General features: G+C 56.1%; 1 protein-coding gene across 5 annotated transcripts in view; it reads left to right on the top strand.

Moving 5' to 3' along the window:
• The first annotated feature begins 263 nt into the window (after nucleotides 1-263).
• The window catches only part of STRA6 (signaling receptor and transporter of retinol STRA6), a 29,715-nt gene continuing 7,257 nt past the window's right edge, over nucleotides 264-22,721 (top strand). For 2 of the 5 annotated variants that reach the window (XM_040257226.1, XM_040257227.1), the window contains exons 1-12: nucleotides 264-443; nucleotides 6,954-7,086; nucleotides 12,207-12,273; nucleotides 12,578-12,663; nucleotides 13,861-14,000; nucleotides 14,599-14,622; nucleotides 14,806-14,972; nucleotides 16,337-16,459; nucleotides 18,800-18,867; nucleotides 19,046-19,122; nucleotides 19,376-19,437; nucleotides 20,353-20,515. In XM_040257226.1, the coding sequence (XP_040113160.1) occupies nucleotides 6,971-7,086; nucleotides 12,207-12,273; nucleotides 12,578-12,663; nucleotides 13,861-14,000; nucleotides 14,599-14,622; nucleotides 14,806-14,972; nucleotides 16,337-16,459; nucleotides 18,800-18,867; nucleotides 19,046-19,122; nucleotides 19,376-19,437; nucleotides 20,353-20,515 (1,093 nt within the window). In that variant the 5' untranslated portion in view covers nucleotides 264-443; nucleotides 6,954-6,970. Of the gene's footprint in view, nucleotides 444-6,044; nucleotides 6,149-6,925; nucleotides 7,087-12,206; nucleotides 12,274-12,577; nucleotides 12,664-13,860; nucleotides 14,001-14,598; nucleotides 14,623-14,805; nucleotides 14,973-16,336; nucleotides 16,460-18,799; nucleotides 18,868-19,045; nucleotides 19,123-19,375; nucleotides 19,438-20,352; nucleotides 20,516-22,721 lie in introns of those variants that run through there. The other 3 variants (XM_040257223.1, XM_040257225.1, XM_040257224.1) reach the window with 2 other exon arrangements.

Genomic DNA, 22,721 nt, shown 5'->3' with positions numbered 1-22,721 from the left:
GTGGGCCTGAGCTGGAGAGATGGGGGTGGGGTGGGCTTCTCTGATCCCCGGAATCACAGGCAGGAGGCTTGGGGGGTGGGGAAGGCCTGGGGAGCGGGGGGAGGCCTGGGGGGCGGGAGGAGGGGCAGGGCCAGGACTGGTGGGAAGGAGGGAGCTGCCTTTCCTGGAGGGAGGGAGGAGATCAAACACCTTTTAAAGCAGGTGCTGGGGACTCTGCTCAGGGCCAAGTGCTGAGACGGCGGTACAGCCAGTCATCCCTCCGGGATCCCAGCCAGAGCTGGGGCTGGTGCTCAGAGGAGGAGGTCCCAGGTGGTGGGGAGCACTCTGTCTGCCCGGAGGCACAGGACTCCTGAGGGTGATCACTAAAGAGAAGGAAGAGATACAGAAGGGAGAGGTCAAGAGAACGCTGCGGCAGTGGGGCTGGAGCCAAGCCTGCAGGCCAGGTAGGTTTGCAACAGGTTGGGGAGCAAGGAAAAGTTATGGTGGGGGGCAGAGCACAAATGAAGACGTGGGGCAGGAAGGAGGCAGGAATGGTAGGGTTGAGCAATTCTGGGGGATGAGGTTGGAGGCCTGGAGATGGCTGGACTTGGGGCACCCTGGGAGCTAGTGCAAGCTCCAAAAGGCAGGGCACACCAGAACAGTTGTGTCTGCATAAAGTCCGCGTTGGCTTCCCAGGTAGCTCAGTGGAATCTGCCTGTAATGCAGGAGACACCAGAGACGCAGGTTCGATCCTTGGGTTGGGATCCCTGGAGGAGGGCACGGCAACCTACTCTAGTATTCATGCCTGGAGAATCTCGTGGACAGAGAAGCCTGGTGAGCTATAGTCCGTAGGACCACAAAGAGTCGGACACGACTAAAGCGACTGAGCACATAGGATTTGCAAGTGGGCAAGAGACTGATGGAGAGCCCTGTCCTGTAGTCAGCAGGCAACAAGGAAGGAGAACTTGGGATCTGCCCAGTAGTTGGTGTCCTTAGTGAGGAAAGAGGGTAGCACAAAGCCCACATCTCAAGACCAGACCACGGTGGTACCATCCTAGGGAGGAGGTGTTAGGAAGGGAGAATCCAGGCCTCTAAAGCTGGGGGAGTCCTCACGGCCTTTTGACCAGCCCTCCTCTGAAGGCAGGAAACCCTCTGTAGCATCTTGATGTTACTAGCCGACTCTTGATTGCCTCCTCTTGTGGCGGGCTCACTACTCTGTGAGATTAAGAAACCTACCTTTGTCTTGAGCTGAAATCTGCCTCCCTGCCTTCCCTCCTCTGAACCAGTTCTAGTCTAGCACTCTGGGAGAGGAAGAACAACTGCTCCCCTGAAAGAGCTGGCTGCCCTCCTTCCCACCAGTGCCTACACTCATGCCAGAGCGCTCTGGCTTCAAGCTCTCTTGCTGTGGTGATGCTATTGGTGAGGGGGCAGGGAAATTCCAAGAAGGGCATATCAGATGATGCTACTGATGTTCTCACGTGGCAACGGAGGTAGGAGTAGAGAGCTAGCCCACACTTTCCCCTCCTAAGCTGAGCAGCCAGTAACGCTGCCTTCCAACCACTGAATGGGGTCAGGCTGGGTCTGGAGCCTGTGTGTGCCGGGGGCAGTTCAATATATGTGTGTGTGTGTGTGTGTGTGTGAGTGCACTGTGTAGATGGGGACAGAGCCAGAGCTCATAGGTCCGCATGGTGCTGAACCTGTCTTGGCTGCTTATCCACAGGTTCGTGGGGGGCTGGACTGCACAGGCAGGGGCATGGGCCGTCCCCCTACTCCTGGACTGAAGCACTCCTTGGCCATTGTCTGCTGTGGGAGATTCAAGGCTCCCTGCCAGAGACTGGGGTGTTGCTGAGGCTCTGGGATGTTACTGAGGTTTGGGTGCTGTAGAAATTTTTGGGGTGCAGTTGGACTTCTAAGGCAAAAGCTGGGGTAGGAATGTGGTGAGCAGTGAGGGGTCTCTGGGCCTTTTGAACCTATCCACTATGATTTTGACCATCTTGCCCCACCCATGCCTGATTTGCCAGAGTTGAGGGTCCTCAGAAAGTAGCTGGAGTTCGCAGGTGTTTTAGATGTTCTGGCGTGTTACTGAAGTTCTGGGGGCTCATAAAGGGTTGACACTGGGTTCTGGGAGTTCTTGTGGTGTTACTAAAGTTCTAGAGATATTGCTAAGATGCTAAGTGGGGGCCTCTGGAGGAACTGGGGGTCCTTGGGGGTGTGTCTGAGGTTCTTCCTCCTGCCTTCCGGCCCACTGTCAGCTCCTTTTAAGCTTAGCACTTTGCCCTTTAAGGATTTTGATAACCATGGGCTGCTGAAGGCACACACGTGGGCCTCTGTTCCTGGACGCAAAAATTCCTCAGATTTAATCAACTCGAACAAAAACACGGAGAGGAAGGAAGCCCTGTCCTGAGGTCTGCATGGGCCAACTCCAGCCCGAGGGGCAGGGCCGGGCAGCTCAGTGCCAAGCCCAGATGGCAGATGACTTTTGTCTGCTCAAGCCCAGAAGCTTTTAGTGACCCCCTCTCAGCATGAACACCCCCAGATCTGTATTCAGCTGAGAGCCCTGTTGGCCTGGGCTGTTCCTTGGGTGTTGGCATTGGCCTCATGTGAGTGTGCCAGGCATCTCTGACCCCTGCTCTGCACTCTCCTTGTCTCTCAAATTCCCCTTCTCAACTCTCCTATGACATACCTCATCTTTGCTGCCATTGCTGATCCTGTCTGACCTCAAGGGCTCACTCCAGGCCCCCTCCTCCAGGAAGTCTCCAAGACTGCTCAAGTGTTAGTCGCTCAGTCGTGTCCAACTCTTTGCGACCCCGTGGACTGCAATCTGCTAGGCTTCTTTGTCCATGGGATTCTCCAGGCCAAGAATACTGGAGCGGGTTGCCATTTCCCCCTCCAGGGGATCTTCCCAACCCAGGGGTCAAACCCAGGTCTCCTGCTCTGCAGGCTGATTCTTTACAGTCTGAGCCTCTGGGCCTCGCTCCAGGCCCCCTTCTCCAGGAAGCCTCCAAGACTGCTTAAATCATCTCTATTCCTCCTCCCCTCTTCTCCCTTCCCCAAGATTTCACTGTCTTCCAAGTACCTCCACTCGACCTCCCCTCGTCTCCTGAGGGCAGGTGCCGGTCTCTGACTCTTCTGGAGAGAGTCCCCCTATACAGCCAACCCCAGAGGGCCTGCCCTGTCCTCTGCCTCCAGGCCTTTGGAGGAATTCAGGAGCATGTCATTGCCATCTTCTTTTCTCAAGACTTTTCCTCACCAGCTCATCTGACTGGGCTGCATCCTTCCTAACGCCTCAGTGATAACCTTCCATTTCACAGATGTGAGCTCTCCTACCTTCAAGCTGGGGTGGTGCTTTGGGCTCAAGAAGTGGGGTCCCCTTCCTAGCCTGAGCTCCGCAACCACCCGGTAGCCATGGATCTTCAACCCAGCCTGCTTCCCTCCCCCCGCCCCGAGAGTGGAGGCCACTCCACTGGGGGGCCAAGAGGGTGGGTGGGTGAAAGACAATGGGGGACCCTGGGCAATCGCAGCCGCTCTCTGTGGCTTTGACCTTCTTACTACAACCGGCGCCTGGCGTGCTGGCTTCACATTCCTGGGCCCTGAAGTCATTGAGGGCAGGGAGTGGGGGCCTCGGAGAGAGGAGAGAGCCCACAAAGAATCTCCTGGCTGGATAACCTACCCCATCCTGCAAGAGAGGCAGGGCTGAGACTCAGAGAAGCCAAGGGAATCACTCACGGTCACACAGCCTGTCCCAGGGCTCAAATCCAGGTAGGTCGCCTGCCCAACCAGGGCACTTGCCCCTGCCATATGGAAACCCAGCTCTTTTCTTCTGGACCTGCTTCCTACCATTTTCAGCCTGGCCCTGACTAGGGGAACTAGGCAGAAGGCTGCCCTCTCTCCACTGTGCCTGGACCTGGGGAGAGAGGCGAAGCTCATCATTTCCTCACCTCTGCTTAGGGCCTTCCTGAAAGTGGTCTCCGCATTCTCTGCACAGGCTCAGGGCTAGTCCTGGGAGGAGGCACGATCTTCCCTTGAGGTCTCTTTGAAAGCAGAGCAGGCTTTGGGTCAGGAAAGGGTGCTATGGGGAAGGGGCTAAGCCTGGACCTTGTAGCTTGGGCCCTTCCCTGCTGGTCTGGCTGCAGCCCCTGAGGCTGATGGAGGCCCCTCCAGGCAGCGTGAGTGCCTTTCCTCAGCACCCATCTGGGTGCCCACCTGCGTTCAGGTGTCTTCTGAAACATCACCTTCTCACCTGGCCTGTCCTCAGCATCCTGCCGAAAACAGCCTGCTTCTGTCTATCTGTCTCTCCTCCCTCCTCTCACTTCATTTTCCCTTTCAGCACACATGATGCGTGTTCTTTCTCCCCGCCCCCACTACACATGAAGATCCCTGTGGTGCAGAACTTTCTCTGTCTTGCTCACTGCTCTATTCTCAGCGTGGAGAACCTTGCCTGGCACATAATCGGCCTGCAGTTAGAGCTGTTGAATGAAGGAGGGGATGAACAAACCAGACTGGGAAGGCAGATTTAGGCTGCCTGCAGGGTAGGAAGCAGTTTCTGATGGGCATTTATCCAGCTCCGAACTTCTCTACCTGGTAGAGCAAGTGAGCTCCCCAGCACAGACTGGATTCCAGTTGTTGGAGGAATCAGGAGGGGGATTTAACATCAGAGAGTTAGCTGTTCCCTAAAAGATCCCCTGGAGGAGGGCATGGCAACCCAGTCCAGTATTCTTACCTGGAGAATCCCATAGACAGTGGGGTACAGTCCATAGGTTCGCAGAGTCGGACACTGCTGAAGCAACCTAGCGGGCATGCATGAAAGCTACGGGTCTAAGACTCCTGAGCAGTGAAGGGAAGGTGGGCTCGGGTGCTGGAGCAGAGGGCTCTGGAAATCTGCCTGGAGAAACAGCGGCGTGCACGAGACAGGCCCATGGAGGAGTCATGGTCACCGGAGCAGGCAGCGAGCCAAACCCAGCTTAGATAGCCTGTGTGGCCCCAGTCTACCGTGCATTGGGGGGAAGGAGAGCAGAGGAGCAGAGAGCCAGCTCTGTCCTTAGGAGATTGTAGCGGGGCCTGGGAGGCAGGATTCACCCCCAAATGCCTGAAATCAGATGGGCAGTGTGGGCTCATGTGTTGCATCAAAGTTCAGGTTCGGCTCTGAGTCAGCAAGATACTGACGTCTCGGTGGGGGAGGGGAAGGGTGGCCGGAGCCCTCTTCCCGGAAGAGGGGCCATTGGGAAGGAGAGGGAGGAGCCAAGGCCAACAGGGCAAAATCATGTCCTAATTCTGGAAGGCTTGGTGGGCCCGGCTACAGAATCTGGAAGGACAGCTTTTAGGATCTCAAGCTCTGACCCTTCTGAGCATCACTCAGGCTGTTCCCTCTTTCAGGAACATGCTTCCCTCCAGCCCACCCAACCCGTCCTTTCAGACCAAATTCAGTTTCTTGTGGTGTGCATCAGGGCAATCTGCGTCCCCTTTGTAACCTTCAGATTCGAGCTTATTTACCGCCTCCTCCTAAACTGTAGACTCTCCTGTCGCAGGGCCCCAAACAGTGCTGGCACTTAGTAGGTGTTCAGTGAATTTGTGTTAAAACAATAAATAGATAAATATCTTTTTCTGAAGCTTGTTGAATGAATGCCTTAGCTGGGTAAGGCAGGGGCTCAGGCACTTGTGGGGTATTGAAAGGACAGGGACCCTCAAAAGTTCAGGGACCCTCAAAAGTTCAGGAAGGGGGTCTGACTCCCACCCAGGAGTAGGGTCCTGAGAACTGCTCTCTGCCTCGTCTGTATCTTGCTGTACTCTCACCCACAGTTGGGGACCAGGAAGGGGAGAGGAACCCCTACTCCTGCCTTCCTCATCCACACCCCACACTCTGGGGGGAACAAGAGGTAGGCAGGGCTCTTGCCTACTCGTGGGTCTGGTTTGAGTTTAAAGGACTAATTTAAATGCCTTGTGGGGGTGAGTTATCTCCTTGTGAAATCAAGTTGGAGAAACAAAAAGGTTTTACCCGCCAGGGACACATGTTCCTCCAGGAGAAGGAACGGACGGGCTCCCTCCCCTGCCTCCACCCCTGGCCCAGCCCCAGCAGTCTCCCTGGGTTACCAGAATGCCTGTCTTGTAAGTAGGGGCCCAGTAGATGTGCTGGGCAAAGGTGTGAGCGATTTGGGGCAGGCGCGGAAGGCAGGTATGCGGGTGCAGTCAGGTGCTGGCCCTCCAGGCCACGCTATTCCCAGGCTCAGACCGCTGGTGGAGCCGGGCCCCCACCTCTGGGAGGGGGGCTTGCGAGGACCCTGGGTATGTTCGCATCAGTGGCGCCCACAGGAGCTAGTGAGGGGCAGGCTGAGGCTGGGGGATGGTCTCCAGGGAACTTGAACAAAGAGGAGGGGATTGGGCTGGACCCCTGAAAGCGGGAGGGGACTGGGCTGGACCCCTGAGAGTGGGAGGGGACAGGAGCCCAGCTGGGAGAGTCCAGCCGGGTGTGCTGAGCCCGCCCGCTGCCCGCCCACCCTTTCATCTCCGCAGCTTCTTCCTCCCTGGTCCTTCCTTGAGTGTGTTTCTGTGGGTCCATCTGGGTGGGTGGGAGGAGGGGAAGGAAGGGGGGAGGTCTCTGTGGGCAGCCTGGATTGGATAAAACTTCCTTGAAAATGGTGCTTTGAGGCAAAGCCTACCGGTGGCCAGTCACAAAGAGACAGACAGGTGCTCTAGCAAGAGCCTAGGGACCCCGAGGGGGCACTGACCCTGAGGGATAATAGCCTCCTGCAAGACCACACGAGACTGGACGGGAAGGGACAGGAGGGGACAGAAGCCCTTCCCTCCTCTTCCAGCCCTCACTCCCAGACAGGCTTTTCCCAGAGAGCTAAAAGCAAGAAAGTAACCTTTAGGATTAAAGAGAAACCTTTCTTTGTTTGGGTTTTCTTTCTTTCTTCTTTTTTTCCCCCCAAGCCTCTTTTCACATCTGTAGTGGTTTTTTCCCTCTGGTTCGGGGTCAGAGGAGAAGGGTTCGAGGATGTCCACCCAGGCAGCAGGGAACCAGACCTCCTCCGGGGCCACTGACGACGAGGATTCCTATGACAGCTGGTACATCGATGAGCCCCAGGGTGGCCAGGAGTTCCAGCCCGAGGGGTGAGTTGGACTCTCTCTGGCTCTTCTTGGCCAGCATGTGGGGTGTGGCAGAGGCTACTGATATTGGGGGGTGGGTGGGGAAGACCCTGAGCAAGGGTTGCTAAGAGGGACTCTGTTGCTCATTTGCTCTGTGGACCCTTGGTAAGTCACAGACTCTGGGTTTCAACTCCTCCCCTGTTCTGTGAGAACAGCCCTTGCGCTGGTGTTAAGATACTTGAGGTGGGGGACCTTGGCCAGGCTAGGCACCTAACTATCACCTGTGTGGTGTGTTTATTTTTTGACTGTTATTTTGGAGGGGATGGTGGTGCCATGCTTCATGGCCGGTGGGATATTAGTTCCCTGGCTAGGGATTGAATCCGGGCTCTGGCAATGAAAGTGCTGAGTCCTAACCACTGCACCACCAGGGAACTCCCTGTGGTGTGTTTCAAAAATAGACTCCTGGGGCCCCTCTTGCAAACTCAGATCCAACTGGGCTGGGTGACTCTGGCTTGTAGCCAAGACGGAGAGTGCTGGGTGAGTGGCTGAGGGAAGTTGGGCCTGCCTTCAAGGGGTTACTGGTCTCTGAGGTGACCATCTTGGGTGCGCTGTTAATGAGCGTCAGTTTCTCTGAGCAGGCCCGGGTCAGAGGGAGGCCTGGGGGAACAGGCTGCCCTGTTGGCGCAGGCTGGTCTGAGACTCTGTGAAGATAGGAGATCCAGTTCTCTTCAGCAGGAGTGCCCGGGCCAGGTCAGGGGAGGGAGGTGGCCTCTGCCCAGGCCTGTGTGGCCTGAGGACTCGGCCCACGGCTGCCTCTGCCCAGATCCCTCTATCTTTGTTTAATCTGGGCAAGCTGGCAGAGGAGCTGGACCTCCCTGTGCCCCCATGCTGCCAAGGACACCCAGCCTGCGTGGGCCCCAGAGCCCAGTTCTCCCGTTGTTGTTCCTGTCCTCGGCCCCCTCCCCCACCTCCCTGCTCTGTTGAGGGTTTGGGGAGCTGGAAAGGTGAGGTAGGCCAGGGGTGGGGGGTGGGCGGTGTCGAGCCAGATGTGTGCACATCTGTTCTCCATCAGCAACCAAAACTGGAGAAGGGAAAATGCTCTGGTGCCTTCCCAGGGGCTGGGCTGCAGCCTGGCCAGGCCTGGGTCACCCGGCAGGGAGGGAGGCCGCACCCCAGCCTGGGGGAAGGAGTGTTGTTTGGAGAACTTGGGCTTCTGACCACCTGGGATGCAGTCCTGTGGTCAGCACAATGTACCCACCTCCCTTGCCTGAAAGCCCAGGGCTCCCCAGGTTCCTGCTGTGTGTGTGTGTGTGTGTATGTGTGTGTGTGTGTGTGTGTGTGTGAGCTGAGAGAAGCAGAAGAATGGAGAGGGTCCCAGGAGCCCCAGGAGGACACAGACTTCCACCCAAGTTAAGGCCTTAGTTGGAAGCTGTGTCCATAGCCACCTCAGGACCCAGGCATTGGCTGGGGCCGGGTGCCTGCAGCCAGCTCCGTGGCTCCGGTATTTAGACATGGCCTTAGAATAAAATTGGAAGCGTGGCAGGGACTGGGTGACGAGCAGCACTACCTCTGAGGTAGGTGACATCTCGTATTTGTAGCTCCCTTCTCCCACTGCAGGTGAGAATGAAGAACTTTGTTTGACGCTATTTACTTGGCCCAACCAAGTCGAGCTTCTTGCTGGAGGTGGGCGTGGGAAGCTGGGAGCCCAGGGGAATCCCAAGGAGGCGAATTTGGACTCACTTCTTCCCGTGTGAGTCAGACACCCCGGTGAGGTGGTGCCCCCAAACTTGGAGGAGTTCTGGACAGGGGTTCCCCCCGTGCCTCCCTGGGCTGGAGTCGGGGTCGTGGGAACTGGTGACAGTGTCCGGGATGGACTCAACCTCCTGGTCACACTTACCCACGTGCCTCCTTGGCACCAGGGCCTGGCTGCAGAGGTTGGGGGTGGGGGTGCCTCTAATGGGGATGGGATGCACTGGCAGGGGTCTTCTCTGGACATAGGGTCGATCTATAGAAGCCAGGCTGGCTCCTTCCTCCCCGCAGAGGCTCCTCCGGCCAGGTTATGGGCGCTACTCGCCATGTGCTCATGTGTCATCCACCCATCATCAATACTGAGCTCCCCAGCCAGAGCCTGGGGACACAAATACATCTGTGGCAGCTGTCCAGGATGTCAGTCACCTCCCCACCACTTCAAAGAGCTGCCTGGAAGGCGGAACTGGGAGGCTTCCTCCATGGCCTGCCCTCCTACCAAGCGAGGCCAACGCCAGGGTGATGTGCAGGTCACTCTACTGTGGGAGGGGGACAGGGCCAGGGAGCAGGGCTTCAGGCCTCCCTGGACCCCAGGCCTGCACACCCCCGCCCCAGGCAGCCAGCCTCTCTGTCTCACCTCCAGAGCTGTTCTCTACCCTCTGCTCTGGGTGGGGCCCTCTGCAGCTTCTCGCTCAGAGTCAAACTCTAGAAACAGTGTTCTGGCTTCTCTTTTGTCCCACTGTCCTCACCACTTGGCAGTCTGGCCTCTGTCCCCGAGTGCCCATCACCCCTTCTGAATTGCCCAGTACCAGGCCTCTGCTTCCTTGGATTCCGGTGGACTCTGGTCCTCACTCTTCATCTTGGGATAAGGCCCAGGACCCTACAGCCATCCCAGAAACGCCCCTTCCCTCCGCTCCTCCACATTAAGTCATGTCAATTCTTCCTCCTAAATACCTCTGAGACTGTTTGTGCTGAGCCATTTGAAAATGCTGATACTCAACTGTCTTTGATGTAAAGAAATGGCAGTTTCATATGGTTCAGCTTAATAGCTTCCACATATTCCTTATCTTTCACGTCCTGTTCACTTGCGGCTACTGGAGTCAGACTACCTCAGTTCGAATCCTGTCTCTGGTGCTTTACTAGCTGTGTGATTTAGGCAAGACACCTAGCCTCTCTGAGCCTTGTTTTCCTCGTTTACACAAGGAGGATCCTAATAGCATCCACCTCTTAGGTAACAACTGAGTTAGCATGTGGAACAAGCAGTACATGGCACTTATTCAATGCTTAGTAAGTACTAGGCTGTTCTTTTTGTCTTTAATGTTTATTTATTTGGCTGCATTGGGTCTTAGTTGCTGCACACAGGCCCCAGAGCACTCGGGCTCAGTTGTTGCCATGTGTGGGCTTGGTTGCCCCACAGCATGTGGAATCTTAGTTCTCTGACCAGGGCTTGAACCCACGTCCCCTGTGTTGGGAGGTGGATTCCCAACCACTGAACCACCAGGGAAGTCCTTCAAATCTAGCCACAGAAATCTCCTAGAATCTGGAACACTGTCCTGCTTAAACACTCTCAATGCCTCCCATGCCTGCTATAACCGGCCCTCAGCCTGCCCTCTGGGCTCCAGTCAAGCTGAAAGCCTTGGGTGGCCCCAGCTCCACTCGCTGCTGCCCGCCACTGCACTTTCTCCTGTTCTTTCCTCCACATGGAGCTCCCTTGGCCCTCGTTTGCCTGAAGAGATGCTAACCATCTTCCAAACTCAAATACCACCCGCCCCGAGGCCTTGCCCCAAACGTCTCCCCCTCTTCACCCTTATCTGCTTGTGCTCCCTCAAGGAGCACACTCCCCCTATCCCCACCATAGCGTTCTTTGTCTGTGCCATATTGTCTGCCCCACAGCATGAAACACGGGTCCACGGGCCATCAGGCAAGCGTTTGCTCAGCCAAATTTCTGTTGCCCAGACCTCAAACACTTGAGGGTCCATGAGTCTCAGCCAAATGGAGCTAAATAAAGGGTAGATGGAGGCGGGTGCCAGGTGGTACAGAAAGGCCAGTGATTCCCCCAGACAGGGCCGTGGAGGGGTCCAGGGTGCTTTCTGGTCTAGGATGAGTGGGAAAGGGTCAGGCTGCCCAGGGACAGTTTGCTGAGGCCCCTGCTCTGGCTGGGCCTGGGGGTGGGGGCAGGATTGAGTCGGACTTTGTCAAGTGATGCGATGCCAGCAGGGATGGCCAGGAGTGGTGGCTCTGGACTCTTAGGGCTGGTCAGGGAGTCTGCCTCACCCAAACCCCACCCCACATACTCCAGTAAGGTGCCTCAGAGTTGTAAGTGGGCTGTGTGAGGCCTGAGCGCAGACAGAAGGAACCTGGTCCCCTGTGGCACCTACTCTACTCTACCACGAGCACTACTCTGCTTTGGAAAGAGGCTGGAGCTGCCTGGGCCAAGAAGTTGCACAAAAAAGGCTTATTCTATACCCTGTACCCGAAGGACAAGCCCACAGGACTGGGTTCTTTCCTGCTGCTCACTCTCTGATATTTCCAAGCTCAGGAAGCCTGGGCTGTTCTAGTGCAGAATCCTCAGGCTCACCCTTGAGATTCGTCTTGTCCACACAGGGGAAGGAGCCCAGCAGGGTGGGTGAGCCCTCTACTCCCACCCCTGGGCAGGGCAGGCCCAGCTGCAGCAGGGGCTTCCTCCAATGCCTTATCTGCCAGAACTTGGTGGCCCCGTCCACGTTGGTGGCCTCTTGCTGGTTCTCCCAGGCTCTGGCTGGGCAAACCCAGAGGTCTAGCCCTCCCGCAGGAACCCAATCCTATCTGCTCTTCTAGGTTCAGGTCCAATCCTGAGCTCAGGGCTTCCACCTGATACCTTTCACTGACACAGGACTCAGCCCTTAGCAAAAGTAAAACAAATAGAGACATAAATCCTGGAAGACCAAGGTAGATCATTCCAGTCCCAGACAGACCAAACTCAGATACCAGTGACTGAAAGGCAGATCACAGAACCAAGGGCTTGATTGCTGGATCCAGGTGGTATGCTCAGCCACGGTTTGGAGAAGAGGGCTTTGACACCTGGAGCAGTCCGGGGGGCTTCCTGGAGGAGGGAGGAATGAAACGAGCCTTGATGGAGAGAAAGGCTGAGTCGACCCATTCTGTTTCTCCCATGTCTTCTCCTGGGAGCCCTCTGTCTCCTTCAGCTCTATAACCTGAAGCCTTGGTATGGGACCGGCACCCCGTAGGGTTATGGGGCTCAGAACAGCTCTGAGAAGGTGGAACTGTGTGTGAGCGATCAGAGGGGTCAAGGGAGGTGATGAGTAGAGCTCCAGCATAGGGGTGCCTGGAACCCCAGACCTGGCCGCACACCTGGGGTTTCCCTACCTTGGCCTGACCAACCTTCACTTGCTCTGCAGGCTGGTCCCCTCCTGCCAGCCCAACGTGCCACCTGGCCTCTACCACACCTGCCTGGCTGTGCTGTCGGTGAGTCCAAACTGACCTGCTGCTAGCCTGAACAGGGGGATGTAGGCTGGGGTGGAGAAGGGAGACGCTGGGAGCCTAAACATGGGGGTGGGGGGCGGTGGTACTGGGAGTTCTCCCAGGGTAGGGACCCAAACCAGGATGCAGACGGAGTCTAACCTCTCAAACTTCTGTCACCTCCATGCCAGTCCCCAGCATGCTGCCCGAGTGTGCATGGGGGTTAGGGGGTTCCCAGGGCCGAGGGCTCTGACTCAGCCCCTGGGGAAGGCCTGGGCACCCTAGCCCCGCCTCTGTGCTCTTCTTTCAGATCCTTGTGTTGCTTCTGCTGGCCATGCTGGTGAGGCGCCGCCAGCTCTGGCCCCGCTGCGGGCATGGCAGGCCCGGGCTGCCCAGGTTGGTGCCTTGGCCCGGGCTCCCCTCTCTGGGGGGCCCAGCTGATAGGGCCACTCTGGAAGGGTGGTGAGTTGTTAGGTACCTGGGCCTCAGTGACACCCAGAACCCTCTCAGTCTGGAGGCTCTCCCATCTGCCCCCCCACCGAGATCTCCAGGTTTGCTTGGGACCCCCAGAGAGAAGGGGAGGGACCCGCTCAGGGGCACCCACTCCTGTTCCAGACCCCAGGGAGACGGAGCCCAAGAGGGCCCAGCTCCAGGACACACCCCCTCAGGCAACCCATGGTCTGGACGGGCCATGATCACTCCGCGCCATCTTCGCCCTCTTCCCTGAGGGTGTTTCCTACTGACACAGGTTTATGAGGGACTGACCTCCAGCCCCTCTGGCTGAAATTTCTTCCCCTGCCTCCTTCAGCCTTGCAACCCCAGAGCCTGGGGTGGGGATGACTCTGAGGAGTTGGGACTGGGCAGGCATGTGTGAGAGAGACTGAAGAATCGGGGGAGGTGGTAGGTGGAGCCCCAGTGTAGACAGCCTTGCACTCAGAACTGCACACCGAGGTGGGGCCTGCCATACTGGTTTTGATGGGAATGAGCCGGGGGTTTCTGCTGCACCGGCTGGTTGGAAAAAGAGCTTGCCCTGCCTAGGGGTGGGCCCGGGGGAGAATAAAGCAGGATAGAGCCCTCTGGGCATGATGGCAAGCTGGAGCACCGAAGCAGAGGGTCTCAGAGGCTTGCTCTGAGCTCAGAGGGGCAATGCCTGGGATAACCGTGCCCGCTGTCTGCCCTCTGCCCCGGGGCCACTCCCAGGCCAGGGCGGCGGCCGTTGCATAAGGATGTTGTGACTCTCCAGCTCTCTGAAGGTCTGCCAGCCCAGACAGACCGATTAGTGTGGAGGCGGCCGTTTCCTGAAGCTTCCAGAGTGGGCGGGGTGGGGGGGGGGCGCTGCGCTGAGACTTGTCCCTTCTGCGTTGGTGTGTTGGGGGGAGGGGGGCGTGTTCCTGAGTCACTTGCCATAGGGCCCAGGTCTGGATCTGTAGGAGGCACTCCACAGATATTTGTGGAATGAATACATGAACGGGCCTCAGTTTCCCCATCTGGAAAGGGGAAGGATTCCACCTCCCCCGTGTTTGGAACACGGGGTGGTAACGGGCGAGCAGGGCCTGAGTGACTCCCTCTTGTTGTGCCCCTGCTCTGTACCAGCCCTGTGGATTTCCTGGCTGGAGACAGGCCCCGGACCGTGCCTGCCGCCGTCTTCATGGTCCTCTTCAGCTCCCTGTGCCTGCTGCTCCCCACCGAGGACCCGCTGCCTTTCCTGAGCATCGCCTCACCACCCAGCCGAGGTATCCAGCATGGCTCACGCTCCGGGCTGGATGGACGGCAGCGGGCGGGTAGGACTCCCGAGCACTGGGGCTCCTGATCCTAGTCATGAGCCGTTGGCCAGAAGACACTGTCCCATCACCCTCGCCAACTGCCCCACCACAGTGCCTGGAATCTTGTCACTCCATCCTTGGGTCAATGCTGCTCTCTTGGCTCCTGTACAAACTCTGCTCCCCTGGGTGAGGGGGCAAAGGCTGAGTCCCTCAGACCCCAGACAGCCTAGTCCCATGTAAACATGAAGGAGCGTGGGGAGGGCAATAGGGAGGGGGCCTGGAGAGTTGATCTGGGCTTAAGGAAGTGGTGGTAGAAAGCACAGCCACCATCCAGAGGAGCCACCGCCCTCCAAACTGGCCTCTTTAGGTCATCTGATCCTCACAACGACTCCACAAAGTGCAGATATTAGCTCCATTCTACAGTGGTGGAGGCCAAGGGTCAGAGATGGGAACACTAATAAATAGTAGCTGAATTTATTTAGTACTAACTCAGGCACGGTGCTATGCACTCTACACATACCTTCTCCTTTGATCTTGGCTAATATGCTCTCTTATTTCCATTTTACAGATGGGGAAGCTGAGACTTCAAGAGGTAACTTGCCCAAGATCACGGAGGTGATCCTAGTCAAGAGCCTGGCTTGAATGCAGGGCTGTTGCCTATTGAATCAGCTGAGGGCCTGGGGAGATAGAGACGGGAGAGAAGAGGGGATGGGCAGGACCCAGGCCCTACCTCTGCTCCTCCATCGTGTGTCTCTCTGCCTGTCTTGCCTTCCAGGGCCGTGGAAGATACTGGCTCTGCTCTATTACCCTGCCCTCTACTATCCGCTGGCTGCCTGTGCCACCGTCAGACATGGAGCTGCCCACTTGCTCGGTAGCCTGCTGTCCTGGGCTCATCTGGGGGTCCAGGTCTGGCAAAGGGCAGAGTGTCCCGAGTCACCCAAGGTAACCACGGACTCGGGACAACCCGGGACAGTGCTGCTTGGGGGAGCTGCTTCAGCTGGCGAGGCTCCTTTCGTCTCTGTCTACATGCTTCCCTGCTGCCTTCTACTGGGCACGGGATTCATGCCTTTAGCCATGTACTCATTCCAAGCTCGGCCCTTCTGTGGGAGAGGCAGCCAGGCCTGCCCTCAAGGAGCTTCCTGTCTGGGAGGGGGAAGGGAGGGAATGGGCAGAGAAGGAGGGAGAGGAACCCTGAAATCTCCCCATTATTAATTGCCCAGACTTCCCTTGGCCGGGCTGGAGAAGGAGGGAAGAGAGCTGCAGAATGCAGGCACTGAGTTGGGGGATGGTCTCAGAGGGCTAAAAAGAGAATTCCACAACCTCAGACCCTGGTTCACTGGGCTTGGTTAGGGTGTGAAGCTGCCTGGTCCAGAGCCCAAAGGGTGTGAGTGTAGCCTACATAGTCAGACAACCAGGGTTTGAATCTAGCTTTATCCCTTCCTTCCTTAGTTCATTCCACAAACATATTTGAGTATATTCTCTGTCCCAGGGGCATTTCTAGGCCCTGAGTAGAGCTGTGAATAAGACTGATGAAGTCCCTGGCATCGCAAGAGCTGCCTTTTCCGGAAGGGGACACACAGTCAAACAAGCAAATATATGCAATGATGCCAAGTGGTGCCAGGTTCTTTGAGAACACCTTATCACCTTTCTGAGGCTCAGGTTCCCCCACCCACTCCACCCCACTCCCACAATGGAGCTGATAACACGAATCCCTCAGGGTAGAGTTGAAGCTTAGGTGGTTCCTATGAGAGTAAGGACTTGGTTGGTCTTTTTCACCAGCCAGGACCTGGCACATACTAAGCTCTCAGTAAAAACATATGGCATTAACAAATAAATGCATCCATGTTCAACCCTAGGAGGGCCTCAGCCCCGGGAGGCAGGGCATATTCTTCGCAGTTGCTCAGGTTGCAAACTGTAATAGGAAAAAAAAAACAAAAACAGGCCAGTGTCAAAGCACCAGGAACAGAGGGACATAGAAGTTGGCTGTCTCCTGTTTCAGGTCCCACGGCAGTTCCCTGGGGAGGGTAGGAGGGACTCACAAAACATCCTCCCTTTGGCTCCTGAAAGGGCCTGGGGAGTCTAGGGGCCTGGAGGAGGGGCCAGCACCTCTGGGGGTCCTGAGAAGAAGTAGGAGTCGGTACCGAGTGGCCTAGGTTGTAGGATAGTGATAGAACCAGCAGCCTTCCCACGCACCCTCGATCACCTTCAGGGGCCCCTGTGAGCTGGGAAGGGAAATGAATCTCAGGCTTTGATTGGGGAAAGGAGGCAGAAGGTAGATGTGTCTTGGTGTTTGTCCGTCCCTCCAGATCTACAAGTACTACTCCCTGTTAGCCTCGCTGCCTCTCCTTCTGGGTCTCGGATTCCTGAGCCTTTGGTACCCGGTGCAGCTGGTGAGAAGCTTCAGTCATGGGGCAGCCACGGGTTCCAAGGTAAAGGCGCAGGGCTGGGGTGGGCTTGTACTCAACACTCAAGACACCTTGGACTCACCCAGGTCTTTTGGTCTCCTACATGTGGTCATGCTTGGTGTAGGGCCTAGAACATAGCAGGTACTCAGAAAACATTTGCTGAGTCACTGAGGAACTGGTGAGTTGTCCTTCCCCAAGCAAAGGCCAAGCCAGGCCCTCGGCTGGCACCCAGGATGCCTGGGGCACCGAGCTGTTTGCAGAGTGGGGACTCAACAAAGGAGAAGTGGGCTGGAAGACAGGGAACTCATAGCTGTATTTCTGGAACACAGAGGATCTAACTGGAGAAATGAGACAGGCCAGGGCCTTGGGCCTAATAGAAGCTCTGCAGATGCTGACATGATTCAGGGAGCACCTGAATTACATCAACCCTAGGTTGGATAACTTTGGATAAAGGGGAGGGCTGGAAGAACTAAGTCGTGCTTGGAGGGCTTCCTGGAGGAAGTAGACGGCAGGGGGTGAAGGACAGGGAAGATCTGGCATAGGGAGAGAAAAAGAAAGGCATTGCAGGCATAGCAAAGAGTGTGAGTTGCAGAGATGGGCTGCATGTTTCATTCTTGCATGATTTGCAGCATCGGGCAGGTCTTAGCACATGAGTTACTGTTCAGTCGTTCAGTGTGTCTGACTGACTGCATGGGCTGCAGCTCGCCAGGTTTCCCTGTCCTTCATCATTTCCCAGAGTTTGCTCAAACTCATGTCCATTGACACAGTGATGCCATCCAACCGTCCCATCCTCTATCACCTCCTTCTCCTCCTGCCTTCAAACTTTCCCAGCATCATGGTAGAGATGGTAGACATGGTAGACACAGCAAATATTTCTGAAGTTTTGGGTAGGTGTGTGTGTGGATGAATATGTCATGGCAAGGGAAAATTCTTACAAGATACAGCAATCATATTCTCCATTCTCCAAGCATCTATCCTATGCCAGGTCCTGGGCTGGGGCTATAGACTCAGCTGGGTGACCTGTGTTGGACTTCCGGGGCTCCCAGCGTGCTGGGGGCAATGGATACAGAAATATACTTACAGTGTGGTGTGAGAATTGCAATCCCAGAGCATGGGTGGAGGAGGGGTCAAGGTTTTTCTTGGTGAGAGAGGGGGAGGAGGGAAACTACCCCACAGAGATGCAAAAGGCTGGTTGCTCTGCAGATGGGGAGGTTGAAGGAAAGGCTTGAAGGGTGGCATCCAGGACAGACAGTGGGTGGGTGGTGGCGCCAGTTCCTGGCGAGATGCCCTGGATGAGAGCAGGTGTGCGGGGGACGATGTACAGCTGTGCGTGTGTGGTGCCGAGGGGTCTGGCAGGCAGCTGGACCCTGGGCCTGGAGCTCAACAGAGGGGCTGGGATTGAAACCAGAGAAGGAGTGAGGTCCCCATGGGGGAGAAGAGGCGGGTGGGCTCAGTGTCTCCAGGGTGGCCCTGGATCCCCGGCTGGCCCACTTGACTGCAGGTTTCACGTTCACAGGGTAGCAGTAGGGTCCTCAGTACTTGTCACTACTGCTCTCCAGATGCTCAGAGGAGGGGAGCAGCTCCCCAGGATACACCGGCACGTCTCTGCCTTGCTCAGGCCCTTCCCTCCTCTCCTGGGGATCTTCTCAGCCTCTCCTTCCATTGCACGCCTTTCCTCTTGGGAAGTCTTAGGAGAAATAAAATCCTCTTTGGCCCTTGGTCAAAGAGTTTTAATCCTCAAAGGACACAGTCATTCTTTGAGCTGATCCACACCTGCCCTGGATCCCAGGGTTCCCATGGCAATGGGTGACTTGGCCTATATTTTCCAAATGATCAGGGGCCAGGGGCTCACCGCATCTTACTGTGGGCCTCTGCCACTTGGCAGGCAGCTTAAGGCCTGGAATGTGGCTTAGACAAATCAGGTCACCCTTGTGATCTCCCTGGAGTAGGAGAGGCCTGGGGCATCTGACCCAAAACGGCCCAGCCTATGTCCTGGTCAGGGATAAACTCGTGGGACATAGTATCCCTTTAGCCCCCGTCTCAGCTAGCAAAGGCCAGAGGGCCAGGAGGAAGGCAGTGATGTGAAGAGACTGAGCAAAGCAGGGGAGGGTTAGAAACAGCCCTTAGGAAAGACTTGCCAGCATTGAGAGTTCTTAGCTAGGAGACGGATTAGTCTTTTATTTAAGGAGGAGGGGAGGGCAGCTTTGGGGGGCCCTTATCCCCACAAGGTGCCCTTTATCTATACTCTACCACACCCAAGAGGTTTGTATGGAGCACCTACTGGCTGCCCAGCAAGGTACCCTGAGCCAGGGCCCCAGGGATGGCTCAAGACAGGTCCCACCTTCTTGTCCTTTGTCCCCACAGGGGCTGCAGATCAGCTACTCTGAAGAATATCTGAGGACCCTCCTTTGCCAGAAGAAGCTGAAAAGCAGGTGAGGTTCCAGGCACATCCTTTGGGCTGGGGGACAGGCCTGGGCAGGCAGGTTTGTTTGGGAGGTTGGCACTGGGCCCCATGGTGGGGCAGAGTTGAAGAATCAACCAGACCCTGGGGCCCAGGCTCGGGGCAGGAGCTTCTCCTGAGAGCTGCCCCCTGCCTGGGTCTTTCCTCAGCTCCCACACCTGCAAGCATGGCTTCGTGTCCCAGGCCTGGATCTACTTCAGACACTCCATCTACATTCCACAGCGAGGTATGGGGTGGGGAGCTGAGGTCAAGAGTGACGGGTGACCTCACCTCTCATCCGCACAGAACAGCTGCTGTAGAAGGCCAGCTCCTACCTTTAGTACCATTGTCGTCAGGAGACAAGGGGAAGGCCCTGACTGGCCTTGGTGGTCCAGGATTCTGTGAGCCCTGGTCCTATCCCTGGGTCCTTTGGGCGGGAGGGGGCTCCGGGGCCTGGGTGGTGCTGGGGTTCACCATACCCCTCCTTTTGGGGACTGCAGGATTCCGACTCCCCCTGAAGCTGGTGCTTTCAGTCACCCTGACAGGGACGGCCATCTACCAGGTATGTCCTGCCTCTGTCATGCCATTTGCCTCTGGACCCCTGTTCCCAACCCCCAACCCTGAGATGACTTAGGCTCAACTCTCCAAGAGCCCCACCCACAATCCTATCCTCTTGCTTCTGGCCATCTTGGGAATGCTGGCCTACCCAGAAGGGAGGGGATACTAACCCTTGTTGGGCTCACACAGCGTCAGAGCATGAGTTCTGGAGTCATATAAACATAGATTTAAATCCTCACTCCTTTATTTACCTCAAGTGATGTTGGACAAGTTACTCAACATCCCTGAACCCACTAGTTCGGCTGTGAAATGGAGGAAATAGAATTATTTCCTTTCAGTCGGGAAGATTTAGTGAAATAATGTATGTTTGATAAATCCCCACCACCACCACCATCCCTCCCCATAAAAGAGACAAAAAAAATGGAAAATCCTGGGAGGTAGGTATGAGTCTTCTCCCTTTCACAGATGGAGGAAATTGAGGCTGAGAGATGAATTTGACTTGGTCTTGTTCCTACAGCCAGTATCTCAGAGTAGCCAAAATTCGAATCCAGGTCTGCCTAGCTTGAATGCCTGTGCTCATTTAGGGGACACTTTGCTTTCTCCAACATGGAAAAACTGGAAATTTCATATACTAAATTTAGATAGACGATTCAGAGATGCACACGTGCACTTGTGTTGCTTGAAAGCATGTCTGGGGTCTATGAGGTTAAAGTCGTATCTGTAACATGCTGATTAGAGGCTTGAGGATGCTGCTCTCAGAGACAGATAAGAACATTGTGATGAGTGACGGGCATGTGGCTGCAGCCCATGGGCTGCTGGAGTTTATCTCCTGAAGTCTCAGAAAACACTTCTCCTGGGATGGGAGTGCCTGGTGTGAGCACAGCCAGGCCCTGCCATCCTAATTTCGGGGTTCTTCCAGGTGGCCCTGCTGCTGCTAGTGGGTGTGGTACCCACCATCCAGAAGGTGAGGGCGGGGATCACCACGGACGTCTCCTACCTGCTGGCCGGCTTTGGGATCGTGCTCTCAGAGGACAAGCAGGAGGTGGTGGAGCTGGTGAAGCACCACCTGTGGGCTCTAGAAGGTGAGGCCTCCCAGGAGCCCCCAAGGCGCTGCAGTGGGGACCCAAGCTGGGATGCCTGAGCTCTGTCCCAGGAGCCACGGACACGTTGGGTGCCTTGGGCATCCCCTCTCTGAGTCTTGGCTGCCTCATCTACAAATTGGGAGGCTGGAGCTTCCAGTTCCGGATCTCTGAGCCCTGAAGGGGTCATCTCACTGGGCCCCTGTCAGCTTGTGTGGGATCCCTCACCTCCACCCCCACCCCTACCCCCAGCAACTTTGCCCTGCTCTGCAGGGGTGGAAGTGGAGGAGGGCATGGAGTGTGTGAGCTGAGGGGACAGCCGTGGGCTCTGAGGGAAGCAGGCAAGGGGGCAGTGTGTCAGGATGGCAGACCAGGATTCTGAGCTAATCCTATGGCAGGTGGGTGGGGTCAAGAAGGGTGAATGTGCTCTCTTCCCAATCCTCTCCTCAAGGCACCTCCTTTCTCCTTCCTTCCCTTGACAATGAGCTCCTGGGCTCCGAAACTATACCAGCTGCCCCCTGCCAATTCTGTGGTCTGATGCCTCCTCTCGCCCTTCGCCCTGTTACCCTGTACCTCATCTCCACAGCCCTATGCTGGAGACTGAGACACATCCTTACTTGACACAGGGGGAAGAACTGGTCTGAGGTTGTACAGCCAGGCAGAAATAGAGCCAAGAGAAGAATAAAGTCTCCTAATACCCAGGCTGGGACTATCCACCACCTTAAGACAGGGCCTGGTGGTCAGATGTCATGTGGCCTACACTCTTCTGGCTAGGGAGTCCCTGGCTGGCACAGGCACCCTGGCTCCTGAGGAGTAACATGTGATGGTCGGAGCTTAGGCTGCCATTATTGCAGGTGGAGGTATGACTGCTCTGCCGCTCTTCCTTACCAAGACCATCAGGGAGGGAATAGGGGTGGGCAGAAGTGTGTGCAGTGACTGCTTCCTTCCCTGAACCACCACTTTCCTGAGTGCATCTGCTCCCCTACCAGAATCTGTCCTGGAACTGAGGCTGAAGCCCATAGGTACAAGCTCTGGATGGGCTGAAAATGACATCTCCAAGATTTTCCAAGTTGGTTGCAATCTGAGCCACAGGCAGGAGCAGACATGACCCTTATCAGTCCGTATCCAAGCTCAGACCTTGCTCACAGCAGCCCTGTTGGGTCAGCATCATTGATCTCGTCTTACAGAGCAGGAAATCAAGAGGCAGACATGTCTAGGACAGGGGATTTGGTTTCTACACAACACACTTGATACTTAGAATCACATGCTGCAGTTTCCAAGCCTAAATGCTCCCACTCTGAATCTCCTTGGAAGCAGGGGTTAAGTAGATCAGTGTTTACCTTTCTAGCTCACAGACAAGGCAAACTGAGGCCCAAGAGGTTTAGGGATATGCCCTAAGCACAAGGCAAACCAGGGGTAGAACTGAGATGAGATCTGAGGCCCTTTGGTCTGTTCTCAGCCTAAGAAGCTAATGTCTTCTGAGCTTTGAGAGCCTGTTTTAGGGCTACCCACCCAACACCTGGACCATAAGCCCAGCATCTTTCACAGAAAGCTCACACTCTGAGTCAAGCCAGCTAGATTAGAATTTGTGCTCCATCACTTACCAGCTGTGTGTCCTGGACAAGCCGTTTACTCCTTTGGATCTCAGTCTCCCTACCTGTAAGATGGGTGTTGAAGCTCTAAAGGCATCTTTGTCCTCGAGACTCCTGATCAGGTGTGGGAGACAGACTGATCCACAAAACCCGGGCCCGGAAAGGGGAAGGTGCAGAGTTCCAGAGGAAGTGAAGAGCAGGAAGATTTTATGAGTACCAGGATTAGAAGGGAACCAACTGAGGGAGAGAGGAGTGAGAGGTAGACACCTGGAGACCAAGGCCAGGCTGGGGGTCAGAGTCAGATAACTCTTCCCCTCAGTTAACCTATTCGCTCACCTTGGCAGGCTCCGCAGGCAAACTCCTTGCCTCCTGGCAGAGACAGTCCAGAGTGTATCTTTGCTGGCACCATGTTGGCTCTAGGGGGGCAGGGCTCTAGACAGAGCGGAGCAGAGCTGTGCATGCCCAGGGCTTTCTTCTAGCCTCATGTTCAGTAAAGGGGTCCCCTCTGCCTCCTTGCACGACTGAACCAGGAGCAGGCACAGTGGCCCCAGGTTTCTGTAGCGGTCATCCTCGCTCCTGTCTGTGCCTGAGAATCACCTGGTAACTTTTAAGAAATC

Source organism: Oryx dammah, unplaced genomic scaffold, assembly GCF_014754425.2.
Source record: "Oryx dammah isolate SB20612 unplaced genomic scaffold, SCBI_Odam_1.1 HiC_scaffold_16, whole genome shotgun sequence".
NCBI classification, from domain to species: domain Eukaryota; kingdom Metazoa; phylum Chordata; class Mammalia; order Artiodactyla; family Bovidae; genus Oryx; species Oryx dammah.
This window is presented reverse-complemented; position numbering and strand designations above follow the sequence as displayed.